The sequence below is a fragment of the Dipodomys merriami genome, unplaced genomic scaffold (genome assembly GCF_024711535.1).
Source record: "Dipodomys merriami isolate MVZ:Mamm:240054 unplaced genomic scaffold, mDipMer1.0.p SCAF_184, whole genome shotgun sequence".
NCBI lineage: Eukaryota > Metazoa > Chordata > Mammalia > Rodentia > Heteromyidae > Dipodomys > Dipodomys merriami.
The window spans coordinates 729,758-745,109 of NW_027203204.1; the positions used below are offsets into that span (position 1 = coordinate 729,758).

Consider the following 15,352-nt stretch of genomic DNA (forward strand, 5'->3'; position numbering starts at 1 on the left):
ATCTGCCTACATTTCCCCCCCACCACCAACTCTGTTTACCACCCTCCTCCACCTGCAGATCAGACACCCCCTCCCAGGGCCAGCTTGCAGCTCCAGCCCTCCCCCCAACATGTACAGGCAGGAATCAGTTGCTGTTTGCCTTTCCCTCGCAATGCCAAGCACTGGCAGGTGTTTTGTACGTGCTGAATGAGTGAAAGAAGCCAGGCCTCATTAAGATGTAAAGAGTAGCAGTGAAATTTAACAACTAAACACAAACACATCTCAGAGCCTCAGGACTCCCAGAGTGAGCTAACCATTTAGCAGCCAGCTGTTTGCCTATAGGCAGATGATCCACCACCCCTCTTATCCTTCTCCTCATCCACAAAGCAAGGCTAAGGAACCCCTTCCTCCCAGATGGGTAGAGTAAGAGAGGGGCTCCAATAAATCATCGTGATCTGTACCTGCCATGAGAAAGGGGCTAAAATGGTGACTATAGACATCACCAAAATGCCTCTGACCTCTCTCTGCCTCCTTCCTTCTCTGACCCATCACCCGACCTCTCTCTCTTCCATACCTCAGTGGCATGGCTTCCTCCCTTCCTCAGTCATCCCCAGCCCCTCTACTGACTCCTGCCCACCCCCCCACCCCTCCCTTTCTGCAAGCAACTCTCTCCAAGCTGCTCTCCTGAGCCCCCTCCATGCCTGTCCTCTCTGTAAACTCCCACCACCTACTCACTCCCAACCATCTGCTCTGCTCTCCACTTCTCCCAGGAAACTGTGCATCCCAGCTTTGCAGTGACCCCATCTCCTGTTCCCGCTGCTTGCCTTGGACCTCATCCTCAGACAGACTGCCGCCCCCATTGCTGCCTCCCACTGCTCACGCTCCTCCTGGGCTTAACTAAACGCCTTATTTGTCTTCCTAGCCTGGGCATCCCTGCACAGCAGCTCCTCCATACCTGCCCTGCCCTCCCTGCCACTAGCCAAAGCTAAAGCAGTCCTCAAAAGATATGTTGTTTTCCCCAGGAAGTCCCAAGCCCCCAAAGTACCACGCAACGTTGCCAGATCACAATCTTAGCACCCCTGAAACTGAACCGCCAGAAAGTATGTCTGGTGAAGATCTGGAGGAGGGGTGCAGGTCTGCATTTCATGCAGAGCTCAGCTCCAGGGAGCACCAAATCATCCTGCCAGGCCTGAACCTCAGGGCCCCCATGTGGATCCCACCCACCCTCTGCACATGGCCCCAAGCTGACTGTGGTGAGTTCCTACTGCTGCGCTAATTACTACACACTCTGTGGCTAAAAAACAACGCAAACTGAATGAGACCTGACAGTCTCACTGGGTTCCAGTCAAAGCTGCATTCCCTTTGGCTGCTCTAGAAGATAATCCCGTTCCTTGCCCATCTCACCTACATCCCTTGGCTAGTGGCCTCTTTCTCACAGTATGCCGACCTCATCTGCAAAGTCCCCTTTACCAGGTAACAAATGGGTATACATATTCCAGGGACATCTTTGGGGACCATTACTGAGCCTACTACAGTGACCACATTTCCTAAAGCAAAGATTGGAACCCATGAAATGTCTCACCAAAGGTAAAAGTTAATTAGAAGGAGGAGGAGGAGGAGGTGGAGGAGGAGGAGGAGGTGGAGGAGGAGGAGGAGGAGGACCACCCACTGAACCCACATTGTTTGAGCACCAACAATATATGTCAAGCAATGGGCATACAAAGATGAATAAGACACAATCCCTGTCAGAAGAATATAAAAATCTAAGGTCTTCATCAGACCAACTACCCTTTTTAAATGAGGTACAGCCAGGCATGGTGGTTCACACTTGTAATCCCAACACTTGGAAGACAGAGGTTGCAGGATCACAAGTTTGAGGCCAGCTGGGGGCTACACAGTGAGATCCTATTTGTGTGTGTGTGTGTGTGTGTGTGTGTGTGTGTGTGTGTGTGTGTACACACGCATGCACGCATGCATGAGCACCAGTCCTGGGGTTCAAACTCAAAGCCAATGCACTGTTCCTTAGTTTTTTCACTCAAGGCTGACATTCTACCACATGAACCACTTCTTAGTTTTCGGATATAAGAACCTCACAAACTTTCTTGCTGGCTTAGCTTTAAACCATGATCCTCAGATCTCAGCCTCCTGAGTAGGTAGGATTACAGGCATGAGTCACTGGGCCATGAGATCCTATCTAAAATAATAATAATAATAATTTTTAAATAATATATTTCTCTTGTTTATAGAAGAATTGCAATTAATATAGAATGAATGAAGGAAATAGAAAATCACAACTAGATAATTATTGAAGGCAAGATTTATTAATAGATGTTAAAATTAGTGGGTGAATTTAGGAGCAAACAGGAAATCACAATCTCAAGTATCTCCTCCTATGGCCAGGTATTTATTATTAGCAAAAGGAAAGAAAGGAGCTTTATGACAGAGAAACCTTGAAGACATCAGCTTAGCCAGGATGTAAGGGTTAACATCACTAGCAACACAACAGACAGCAATGTCAGGAAGTGTGAGCACACACCAGCTCTGTGACATTCCTATCAATTATGCACAGGCTCAACAGACCAGTGGAAAACACCAGACGACCCAGGCAAAGAGTATTCCACAAGACAACTGGCCTATGACCTTGCAAAAGACTCAAAGAAAAGCTAAGACAGACTAAGGACCTGTCACAGATCGAAGGAGGCTAAAGAGAGACAATGACTAAATGCATTATGGAAGCCTGGATTAGATCCTGAGACAGAAAAGGGATGTTTGTGGGGAAATTTTGCTCATTTAATTGTATTACAGCCATGCTAATTAGGTTCTTAGTTCTGTTTATGGACTGTGGATATAAACTATGTTAATGCTGAGAAAAGCTGGTCAATGTGTATGTAGGAATTCTCTGGATGAGTTATGTAACAATCCTATATGTCTAACATTTTGAAGTAAAAGTATCTTTTAAAAAAAGAATACACAGGCTGGGAAGGTGGCTCAGTGGTAGAGTGCTTGCCTCGCAAGCATGAGGCCCTGGGTTTGATTCCTCAGCACCACATAAGCAGAAAAAGCTGGAAGTGGTAGCTCAAGTGGTACAGCACTAGCCTTGAGCTGAAGAGCTGAGGGACAGTGCCCAGGCTCAGAGTTCAGGCCCCATGACCAACAACAACAACAAAAAAAAATACAGGCTGGGTGCCAATGGTTCACACATGTAATCCTAGCTATTCAGGAGGCTGAGATCTGAGGATTACGGTTCAAAGCCAGCCTGAGCAGGAAAGTCCTTGAGATTCTTATCTCCAATTAACCACCAGAAAGCCTGAAGTAGCACTGTGGCTCAAGTGGTAAAGTATTCTCCTTGAGCTGAAGAGCTGAGGGACAGTGCCCAGGCCCAGAGTTCAAGCCCCACAACTGACAAAAAAAAAAAAAAAATACAGCAATGAGCTGGGCACCAATGACTTATGCCTATAAATCCAAGTTATTCAGGAAGCTGCAATCTGAGGATCACAGTTTGAAGCCAGCCCAGGTAGGAGAGTACATAAGACTCTTATCTCCAATTAAACACGAGAAAGACAGAAGTAGAGCTGTGGCTCAAGTGGTAGAACTGCCAGACTTGATTGAAAAAGCACCTAGGGCTGACTTCAAGTCCTAGTACCAGCACACACACACACACACACACACACACACACACACACACACACACACACACACAATGTCTATAGAGAGAGAGAGAGAGACATTTATATATATATGGCAGTAATACCTCTGTCACAGAAAAGTCAGAAGCCACAGTCACAAGCTCAATGCCCAAACTACCATCTTTATTCTTCACACCAAAGTCAGGCAACAGGACCTCCTAAAACACTAGTTGCATTCATTACTCTCTGCTCAAACCTCTGGGGCAGGTGTTTAAAGAGTCTTGTCAAAAGGACAGGATCATCTGGGTGTTGGTGGCTCACACCTATAATCCTAGCTACTCAGAAAGCTGAGATCTGAGAATCATGGTTCGAAGCCAGCCTGGACAAGAAAATCTGTAAAAACCAGAAGTGGAGCTGTGGCTTAAAGTAGTAGAGCACTAGTCTTGAGAGAAAAAACTCAGGGATAGAGCCTAGGCCCTGAGTTCAAGCCTACAACTGACAATAAAAAAAAAAAGGGAAGTGGAGTTGTGGTTCAAGTGATAGAGTGCTACCTTGGATCAAAAAAGCTCAGAGACAGTACCCAGGTTCTGAGTTCAAGCCCCAAGACCAACACAAAATTAATAATAATAATAATAATAATAAATTAGAACCCCATGTATCTAATAATAATTTCCAAGTCCACACTGTTATGAATAAATAGATGGGAAAGAAGAGAAAAATGCTAACAGTAAAATGCTAACTAATAGAACTGATAAGGTTAGGAAATTATCAACGGGTATAAAAATGGTGGCTAAAAGTTTGATGAGGGCCAGGGTACATATATGGCCTCAAAACATCATCCTAAAGTACTTGCTAAGAATGCAAGGGAGAACAACTACTACCTATAGATACAAAGAAACCTGGCAAGTGGGCACAGATGGTTCATGCCTATAATCCTAGCTACTCAGAAGACTGAGATATGAGGATTGTGATTTGAAGCCAGCTGGAGCAGAAAAGTCCATGAGACTCTTATTTCCAATAAACTACTCAGAAAACGCCGGAAGTGGCACTGTGGCTCAAGTAGTACAACACTAGCCTTGAGCACAAAGAGGCTCAGGAACAGTGCCCACACCCTGAGTTCAAGTCCCAGGACCAGCAAAAAATAATAATAAAAATAAAATAAAATATTTTTTTAAAAAAGAGAAAGAAACCTGGCAAACATCTCCAATATCAGTACAAACTGACATAATTCAGCATTCCTGGTAAATCATGTAACTAGTAGGCAGCTATGAGCAAAGACCAGGTGAAGACAAATTGAAGTCTACACAAATCTAGCTTGCAATAAGGTCAAGGTCCAGAGAGGCAAAGGCAGAAAAAAAAAAACAGAGTAAAACCATGACCCCCAAATTCTATCTGTGATCCTAGGAAGGATTCTGGCCTGGAACACATTGCTGGGACAACTGAAATCTGAATGTGAACTATTGAGTAAATAACTGTGCCATCGTAATGTTAAATTGTCTGGTTTTATAGCCTTTTGTTGTTTTTGCTTTTGGTGCCAGTATTAGGGCTAGAACTGAGCCTGGGTGCTGTCCCATAGCTTTTTTACTCAAGGCTGGCACGCTACCACTTGAGCTCCACTTCTGACTTTTTGATGGTTAATTGGAGATTAGAGTCTCACAGACTTTCCTGTCTGGTCTGGCTTCAAACCACAATCCTCACATCTCAGCCTTCTGAGTAGCTAGGATTACAGGCGTGGGTGAGCCACTAGCACCTGGCCTCCATGCTTGTGCTTTCTCCCCTACCCGGCTGCAAGCTCCCAGAGCAGCTGATCCACACCGACCTCTCTCAATGCTGGGCACCCCACGGCAGGTGCCTAACAGCTGTTTGTCTGCCACAGGCCGGGTTCCAGAAAAAAGAGGAGGGGGTCGTAAGCGCCTTCAAAATCAGGAGCCAATTCTCCACCCCCCTGAGCACAGCCCCGCTCCCTGGCTACTGCCCAAAGCTGGCCGTCATCTGCTCTGGGTAATAAGTATTTGTATGGCGATAATTACAGCATTTGGGAAGAAAATCCCATTAAGCAAGAGCCCTGCTGAGCTGCTAATGCCGGCACAGAACTGGAGGCGGCAACTCGGCCAAACGCCCGTCCGCCAGTCTGCTCCCAATCGTGCAGGAGCTGCCCGGCCTCGCTGCGCGCCCTCGCCAGGCCCCAAAGCGCGTGGCCGCCCCTGCTGGCAGCCTCAGGCGGCCTGGGCCACCGACGGCCTGCTCCGAACCCAGGGAAGGGGAGCCGGTGCTGTGTGTTTGGGGGCTCCTAGCAGCTGCCTGGTGAGGGAAGAGGAGGGCCAAGCCTGGATCCGGCACCGTGTCTCAAGTTCCCACCAGGCCATCTCTTAACAACAACGATAATAGCACCATTTATTGGGCACTGGCTGTCTCTCTGCCAGGCCCAGCACACATTTAGTCCTCAGACCCGCCCTTTGAAGCAAGCCCTATCACCACCCCCACTTTATAGGCAGGAAAATGGGGGTTCTGGGAAGTACTTTCCTCCTAAGCACTTATCCCAGTTTGCAATTATGTGTTTATTCTCTTATTGTGTCGTTTATCTCTCTTTCCCCTACTGGACCGAAACTTGGGGGGAAGGGGGAGGCAGGGAGAGGCCAATTTTTTCTGCTCAGCCCAACAGCAGCTATTTGTTGAATGAATGAATGCATGAATGAATGCATGAATGAATGAATGAATGAATGAATGCCGGTGGCTCTCTCCCACCCTGCAGAGCAGCAGGTCCACCCCTGACCCCTCCATGCCATGCACTCCAGCCCATCACAGGAGGTGTGCTGCACAGCTCTGCCGCACTACAATATCTGCCACGGTCTCCAAATTGTATAGTGGGAAGAGGGGTCCCCAGGCATTGACCACACCCTCAGAGAGGACAATCCAGCAGAGCAGCCTGTCCAACACTCAAACCCATACCTCTGGAGCTCCCTTCTGCCCCACCCAAACCCTCCAGCCTTTAGTTTGGGCTTCACAAATAACAATATTAGCACCCGGTGATTGAATCACAAGGCATTTTCACAAGCACAAGTGAGTCACTGTTTTATTGCATAAAAGATGTGATTTCCAGAAGCCAATGGCAGGTAGACCACCAGCCACATGCTACACATGGCACCTGCCCCTCAATGTGCCATGCCCGTGGTTTTGTGCCCTTCTACATGTGGGGAAATGGGGTCTCAGAGCAGGTAGAGGGACAGCCCAGGGTCCAGCAACAAGCCTAGCACACTGCTACCACCCCAATGCCTATGAGAGCGGGAGTTCCCCATCTGCTAGGAGAAAGGCCTTTGCTGCAAGACAGCACCATCTCTGCCCAGATAGCCCAGGCCAGCCAGGCCTTAGTGACGGATTTGGCTTTGCTGGCCCCTGACCGCCATCACCACAACCACTATCCAGTCATTATTTGGAATTCCAAGCAAGTTCTCCAGACCATCAGTCCTAGGATGCCCTGGACAATCTCCTTTGGGGACTCCCAGTCTCAGGGGGTCTCTGCCCAGAGGAGCCATGGGCCTCCTAGACCTCTGTAGCTTGCACAGGGAAGGATGGACAAGTTGCAGATGAGGCAAAGGGACATAAAGAAGATAGTATGAGGGCTGGGAAGGTGGCTCAGTGGTAGAGCGCTTGCCTTGCATGCTCAAGGCCCTGGGTTCGATTCCTCAGCACCACATAAGCAAAAAGAAAAAAGCCGGAAGTGGCGCTGTGGCTCAAGTGGTAGAGCACTAGCCTTGAGCTGAAGAGCTGAGGGACAGCGCCCAGGCCCAGAGTTCAGGCCCCACGACCGGACCCAAAAAAAAAAAAAAAAAAAGAAGATAGTATGAGAGCAGGACCCCAGACCTGACAGTGTTCTGGGCCAGGGAGCAAATGGAAGCCAGCAGGCCTAACTATCCCACTTTGCTTAGATGGCCTACCACAGGACCCTCTGCACACATGCTAACCTCAAATACAAGCACCCTGGGAACAAGAGCACATACTCACTATAGTCCTAAAGGATTTATGTGGGGTTTTTTTTGTACTGGCACTACAGCATGAAGTATGAGCCTCAGGCCCTGGCTCAGCTGGCACTCTACCATTTGAGCCACTCTTCTGCTTCCCAGTTTTTACTGGATAATTGAAGATAAGAGTCTCTTAGATTTTTCTGCCCAGGCTAGCTTCAAACAGCAATCCTCGTATCTCAGCCTCCTGAGTAGCTAGGATTCCAGACATGAGCCACCATTGCCCCTGCCAAAAGGGTTTTTTTTAATCGGGGGTGAGGGAGAAATCAAACTGAAAGTCAAGGTTTTCCAATGAAAGAAAAAAAGTTTATAGTGGCCATGACTAGGTCCCTCGCAGGCTGATTCCCTACAAAGAGATGATACTTCTACTTCCCAGGCCTCCTCCAGCACCTCCCACATTTTAATTGTTCCATTACAGTAAATTATTTAGCATCCCTTCTCCACCAGGGGCCCCCCAGCCCTGAGGCCCTTCTGGCTGAACCGATTTCCTCAGCTGCTCTGGGCCCTAGACAATCTCTTCCCAGAAGTCACTGCAGCAAGCCAATGACAATTTCATCCCACTTGAGGGGATAGAGCTGGACCAGGAGGTATGGAATATATGGTCATAAAGTTGCGAGGCCTCCCAGGCTGCTGCAGAAGCTGCCCACAGGACAAAAAGCAAATGCACAGCTGCAGTGTTTGAACATTTCACAGCCTCTGAGGAAGATGCTGACCAGGCTCCAGAACTGCCTGACACCCGTATTGATGAGAGAGAGCATTTGCCAGTTATTTTGAGTCTGCCTGGGTGCTCACCAAAGCCTCTTTCAGGACATTCTCTTCCTCCTCCAATGGCTCTTCCGAGGCCTGCCTGGTAAACAGGCTCCCTCTGCCTTCCACACCGAGTCCCAGCCCCAGAAGCTGTATACACAGTGAAGCTCAGCCCTCTTCCAGCTCCTCCAGGATAATGCACCCTGGGTTCCCACCCCAGAAGTCCCCAACAGAGAAGTCCAGAGAGAGAAAAGCCCTCTGGGCCCTTCTCATATCCAATGGACATCACATGATTCAACCCCAGGGACAAGCTGGTCCATTTGCCCATCAGGCCAAGCCTACTCACAGCTGCAGGCTTTGTTCATGCTGTTACTCTCTCTTTTTCTTCCCCTCTCTCCCTCTCTCCCTCTCCCCCTCTCTCCCTCTCTCTCTCTCTCTCTCTCTCTCTCTCTCTCTCTTTCTCTCTCTCTCTCTCTCTCTCTCTCTCTCTCTCTCTCTCTCTCTCTCTCTCTCTCTCTCTCTCTCTCTCTCTCTCTCTCTCTCTCTCTCTCTCTCTCGTGACAGCTGGAGAGTGAACCCCAGGCCTTGTAGATACTAGACAAGCACTCTACTACTGGATCTCTTCTCTCTTTTTGTTTTCATTTCTGAGACTTGGTCTTGCCACTACTTTTCCTCAGGCTAGCCTTGAATTTCTGATCCTCCTGCCTCTGCATCCTAAACTGCTGAGGGTACAGGCATGCACCATCGTACCAGATATCATGCTGTTATTATTTGTGTTGCCTGCTCTCTCTACTTAGGAAAACAAAAACAGAAAATCTCTCACCCCTGATCAAGCATCCCATCCTCTGAGAAGCAATTCACCCTAGAAAAATATTTATTGTCCCAATGTTCTCACAGCTCCATCACATTGCTGGCTGCTCCTCTCCTTAGAGCTGCTAGTTAAAGGTTCCCTGCCCAGTTCTCCAGACCATGTGCCCTTGCAGGCAAGGACAAGCTCTCTCATGGGTCCTCAGCACCCATGATACTTCCTGGCTTTGCTAACATTTTCTTAATTTAAAAAAATGAGACTTAGTTAAGGCTCACACCTATAATCCTAACTACTCAGGAGGCCAAGATCTAAAGATTTGGTTCAAAGCCAGCCTGGGCAGGAAACTGTGAGAGACTCTTATCTCCAATTAACCACTGAAAAGCTGAAAGTGAAGCTATGGCTCAAGTGGTAGAACACCAGGCTTGAGCAAAAAGGCTAAGGGAAAGTGAACACCCAGGCCCTGAGTTCAAACCCTAGTACCAGCACAAAATACTAATAATAATAATAATAAGACTGCCCTCCCTATTTTTATCACCTAGATTCTCACCGGGTAAGTACCAGGACATATTAGGTACTTCTCTGCATATTACCTCCTCCCTTCTCAAGAACCAAAGACTGAAAGTCTCCCTGATCCCATTTTCCCAATGGGAAGACCCTAAGGCTCAGAGAAGACCCCAAGTCACACTGCTCATCACTGACAGAGCTGCAGTTTCAACCCAGGTGCCGCCATCACTCCCACGACCCCAACTCCTTCCTCTAGATTAGGAATTTTTACTTCATCTCTATCTGACTTAAAGAATTTATAAAAGTCACAACAGACAATATCCTAAACACTCAAGGTCATGAGAAAACATGGATGGAGAACACTTGGACATTCAAGATATCCCAGCGCAAAGGCGAGGGGCGCATGTGTCTCACATCTAAGCTGCTGCCAGGGTAACAGCAGCAGGAGACATGCCCCAGTGGACAAGGCAAAGGGAACAGGGAGTAGGTCCAGAGGGACCAAGCCTAGCGGTGACCCGGCAACCTCAGGGTCCTCTCAACAGATCTTCGATGCTCAGTTTTTCTCCAGGTCTACCCAAGGAAATACATGGACTGCCAAGAACACTGGGTTTGGTCTCGCACCTTCCCTCATCATCCTTTACCAGCCTCACAATACAAATACACACACACACACACACACACACACACACACACACACACACACACACACACACACACAGAGTGAGATCTTTTACCATCTAGATTGCATGCAGATTGCAAATTCTCTAACTTGGGACTGTCTCCACCCCAACTAAGAAGAGTCTGGGGCAAAAGTGTGTGTTCACTAATTGTTGGCTTTGGTACAAAGTTTGATCCAGGCAACAGCTCTCCCCAGGGTCAGATATCAGCTTTTGACCAGATGAGAGCCATGAAAATGTGCTCCAAAGTTACCCAAATATATCAACCTTTCCTGAGAGCCACTGCAGTCCTCCAAGAGCATGGGGTTTGAAAGGAGCTGCCAGTCTGCTCAAGTCCTGATCAAAAAAAAAATTTTCCTGGTGCCTTCACCTCTGTGAGCAGTACAAAGGTTCTGCCTGTGACCAAAAACCTACACTCACAGCCTACACATGTGGTCCCCCACAAACTCATACTACTAAGGTGCCCAGAGATGCTAGGAACCCACAGACACCCAATCTGCAAATTAGCAAAAAATATATTATATTATGTAGATCTTTAAATACACACACACACACACACACACACACACACACACTAACAAAGCTCAGCATGTCTAGAAAGGATCCAGTTTCCTGAAAATTTACAAGTAAAAGAGAAATGACAGAGGGAAGAATTTACATTTTTTATGACTTGTCATCTTTAACCTAGTGCCTCCATCCAAGCTCCTGATCTCTTATTATTTAAGGGGCTCCTTCTCCAAGTCACACCCACCCACTCTGGGTCCTGAATTTAACATGCTCCAAGCCCCAAACCCAAAGCCTTCATTCAGGTCCCATTGTCTGCCAGGATTGGGGCTGGCTGGCGGGGAAGGAGGCCACCAGACACCTGGCATAGCGAGAATCCTCAAGGTAAACAATGGAGAAAAATGAAGGGGGCAGAAACTTCAACTCCATGGCACCATGCTGCCCAGGGCCAGGCAGCAAGCCGTCGGTCCAAACCTACACAACCAGTCAGAGCACACAGCCCAAGCCCCCTGTGTCCAGGAGGAGACACGGTGCCGGGCAGTGTGGGCAGCGTCTCTCCCCGCGCTTTGCTTTGGGGCTCCCATCTTTGCTTTGGGGCGCCCTGGAGGAAAGTGCTGGTGCAGTGGGAAGGGCCTGCCAGTGCCGACCTGGGGGGCAGGTGTGAGGATGGGCTGACAGCCCGCCGCAGGGAGCTCTTTGAATCCCGGGGAAGGGAAATCGGAGCGCACCCTGGCTCTGGGCTTCAGACTGGGGAAAGATCCCCACTAGCTCTGTCCGATCCATTGGCCCCAGCAATCTGGCTCCCACCCTGGCCCTCGGTTGCATCGGTTGCATGGCTGGTAGGAGGGCAACCTGGGGGCTCCCCAAGCCGAGGACGGGGACTCATACTCACAGGCGCTCGGTGTTCCGTGGGATGTTCTTGGGGATGGCCTGCAGCCCAGTGCCGTGGCAGTCCACCGTGGTGCCGGTGCAGGTGCAGAGGGCGGGGCACGCCGTGGCACCCAGGCGCCACGCGACTGCCCACAGCAGCAGCAGCCAGAGCTCTGGCCGGATCAGCCCCGCCAAGGTCCCCCACCGGGGCATCAGCGCCATGGTGCCCTCACCGGTCCCGTGCCAGACGGCGGCAGCTGCTGACCATCCCCGTCCGGGGAGGCTTCCAGGTGCAGCCCCCGCGCCCAGCGCCGCAGCCCTCGGGCGGAGCGCTTCGCCCGGGCGGGCTAGGAGGCACCGGGCTGCCCCGGCCACGCGCCCGGGTGCGGGCGGACGGAGGAAGGACGCCCTGGACAGGGAACGCGCGGATCCTCTCCGCTCCTCTCTGGATCCTCTTCCTCTCTCTCCCTCCCAGCTCCCAACTGACTGCTGCGAGGAGGAAAATGGGCAGGCCCCGCGCACGCACCCCGCTTGCGCACGCACACGCGGGCGCACACACACACCACACACACACACTCACACCCGCACCATCGCTCCCACCCGCCAGTCATCCATCAAGCAAAAAGCACACATCCAGGGCCAGACTCCTCCCCGCCTCGCCCTCCCCCCAGCCCCGACCACCGCCCCCTCCTCCCGGCTGCTGAACCGCGTACAGTTTCAAAGATGGAACTTCCAGGCGCCGCCAGCGGGCAGGAGCTGCGGAGGTATGGGGGGGGGGGGGAGCGGGGAGGGGGCTACCCACACACTCACACTCTCTCTCTCTCTCTCACACACACACACACACACACACACAAGGGTTCAAGATAGTCCAAAGAAGGAAGGTGGGTTTTTTTTTTTTTTTAAGAAATGTTGGCTGTGTTCCTGGATACCTTCCCTGGGGCCACAAACACACTTCACATCCCCAAGGTCCCCAGTCCCCACCGTACTTGCTGTCAGTTGGGTGGAAGGAAGGCTCTGGCCCCAGGTGGTCTCTCCACGCCACTACCTTGCAAAAGCCGCAGGCCAAGTACAGTCTCCTCTCCTTCAACACACATTCTCCCCAAGATGGCAGTACCCTATTTCTCCCCAGGAACACAAGTAGTGGGATAGGATTAGCCCTGCACTGGACATTCATAGACAGAAGGGGTCTTCTAACTAGGCCTTCTTGGCTGGGGGGGTAGAGGGAGGGGGAGGGAGGGGGAGGGAGGGGGAGGAGGAGCAGACAGGGTATCAGTGGGACTGGGTGGAGGGGACAAGGGTGTCAGTGGGGCCTTGGGAATGCAGCAAACATCTCCCTCCACTCACACTCCTGGCTCCTCCATTCCTGACAGATGGAAAGAGAAAAAGAAACATTCCATCCTATCATCACAGGGCAGCAGAGAGGGCTGGAAAGGGGCCAGGCAGCCTGCTGGGGTGAGAAGTACTCCCAGGCCCACCCATAAAGGACTCTAGTCCCTGCCCAGTGGCCGGGGACTTACTCTGATGTAGGTGTCAACATGGGTAAGAATGAGAATTATAGGTGGAGAGAAAATTCTTCTGAACTCCAGAAAAGATAAATGTCTTTGCCAAATCAAGGACAGCTATGTCTTGATGGAGTTTTAGGGACCAGAGCCTGGTCTGTGCATCTGGGCCTGCTGTACGACTAGAAGGCACCCTGTGCACAGCCTGGGGAGAGGAGGTGACAATCGACTCAAGAATCACCTGCGGCTATGATGTCCCCCATCCCAGAAGGGCTGCTCCTGGAGCCCTGGACATGGAAGTTTGTCCTAGGTGCTAGTGGGGAGATACAACAGGCTTCACAAATATAGAACCCTATCATCCACAGAGTACCCAAGGCTCATTTTCCCCTTGTTTTCTCTTTTCCATCTGGATACATTTTTTTTTCAGGATCTCCATTGACAAAGTATAGGTAGAACTGTGGACTGTAGGTCAGACCCTCCATAGGTGTTTATAGGCTTCCAAGAATTCTTTTAAAAGTATTCATGCACCTTCACCAAGCACTGGTGGCTCACACCTGTCACTGAGCTACTCAGGAGGCTGAGATCTGAGGATTGCAGTTCAAAGTCAGCCCAGGAAAGGAAAGTTTGTGAGACTCTTATCTCCAATTAAGCACCAAAAAAAAAAAAGCTGGAAATGAAGCTGTGACTCTGGTGGTAGAGTGCTAGACTTAGTACAAAAGCTCAGGAACAGTCACAAGGCCTGAGTTCAAGCATATTCTCTCTCTCTCTCTCTCTCTCTCTCTCTCTCTCTCTCTCTCTCTCTCTCTCTCACACACACACACACACACACACACACACACACACACACACACACACAGTATTTATGCAGCCCTACAACTCTGCACAATGCACCCCTGTGAAGGACTTCTATCTGAGCTGTGGACTCTTGAGTATTGATTCAGTAACTCAAGGAGGGGGCTTTTTCAGGGGTCCCCACATGTTGTAATTGTAAGGAACCTTCCTACAAAGTCAGACCTAATCTGGAAGGGCCAGGATCCTCTGTCTTGCAAATTTCAAGTCTTTCTCCATGGCCTACCCAGCCCAGGGCAGTGAAATCTTCATTCCTCTGTGCCTGCTGCTTTGTTTATCCCTTGTAGCTGGAGCTCTGTTTACACTTGCAGCTTTTTCCCCTCCTTCCTGACACATCCCCGGAGGGCAAAGCCAACCATACCCACCCCTTGATTCCTCACTTTGGCACCTACCCCAGCACCTGGCACTTAGTAGGCCTATCACACTGGCAGCACTGGTTGAAGACACCTGGTCTCCAGCCTTCTGCTCCAGTAGTGCCACATTCAAAAACTCTCTCCCCCCATCACACACACACACACACACACACACACACACACACACACACACACACACACACACACACACACACACACACACACACAGTGTCCCATAACCTCTGAGGCCCCAGGAAGCCAGGACCCCTATGGAGAAGGGAAGAGTGTTGATTAACCAGGCGACATGCCCTAGGGTCTTAGAGTGGCAAGGAGAACTGGTGTGAGAAGGGGTAAAAAGGGGAGGGTGCAAGATCAGCCTTTTCTGTGGCTCCTGCCCTAGAAGCTTCCAGACCAGCCTGGCCAGTGTCACCCAATCAGGCCCTGAGCCAAGTTGTCCAGGCCTGGCAAAGCCTGGCCTTTCCTTTGAAGGGAGGGAAGGAAGGAGGGCCCCTCAGCCTCAGGACAAAGACTACCCCTGCCAGCTCATCACGGGAGGCCCTGCCCCAGCAGCTGGGCAGCTCCCCAACTTGGCTCCCATCCCTGGTTCCTCCACCCCAGAACCTGGCGGGCTCCCCAATTCAGGAGGCAGCTCGCCATGAATGAACACAGCTCATTAGCGTTCCCAGCACATTTACTCGTTAAACAACCGCCTGGCCAGCCACACACCCCAAGTCTCCCCCCACCCCCCCCCTCCCACACACACACTTTGCTTTTTCAATTTCCTCTCCCTTGCCCCTCCCTCCGGCAAGACTCCCTACCCCCTCCCTCTAGCCCAGGCCACCTGCTCCCTCTGCATGGTTGTGGTGGAGCAAGCTTAGTGCATTGCTTTGGCCAGGAAGGCACCACCAAGCCAGAGC

General features: G+C 50.4%; 1 protein-coding gene across 1 annotated transcript in view; it reads right to left on the reverse strand.

The window, feature by feature from the left end:
* The window catches only part of LOC138830117 (slit homolog 1 protein), a 147,215-nt gene extending 134,812 nt beyond the window's left edge, over positions 1–12,403 (reverse strand). Inside the window, exon 1 of the mRNA XM_070026523.1 lies at positions 11,757–12,403. Coding sequence (XP_069882624.1) covers positions 11,757–11,956 — 200 coding nt within the window. The 5' untranslated portion in view covers positions 11,957–12,403. The remainder of the gene's footprint in view (positions 1–11,756) is intronic.
* Between the last annotated feature and the right edge of the window lie 2,949 nt (positions 12,404–15,352).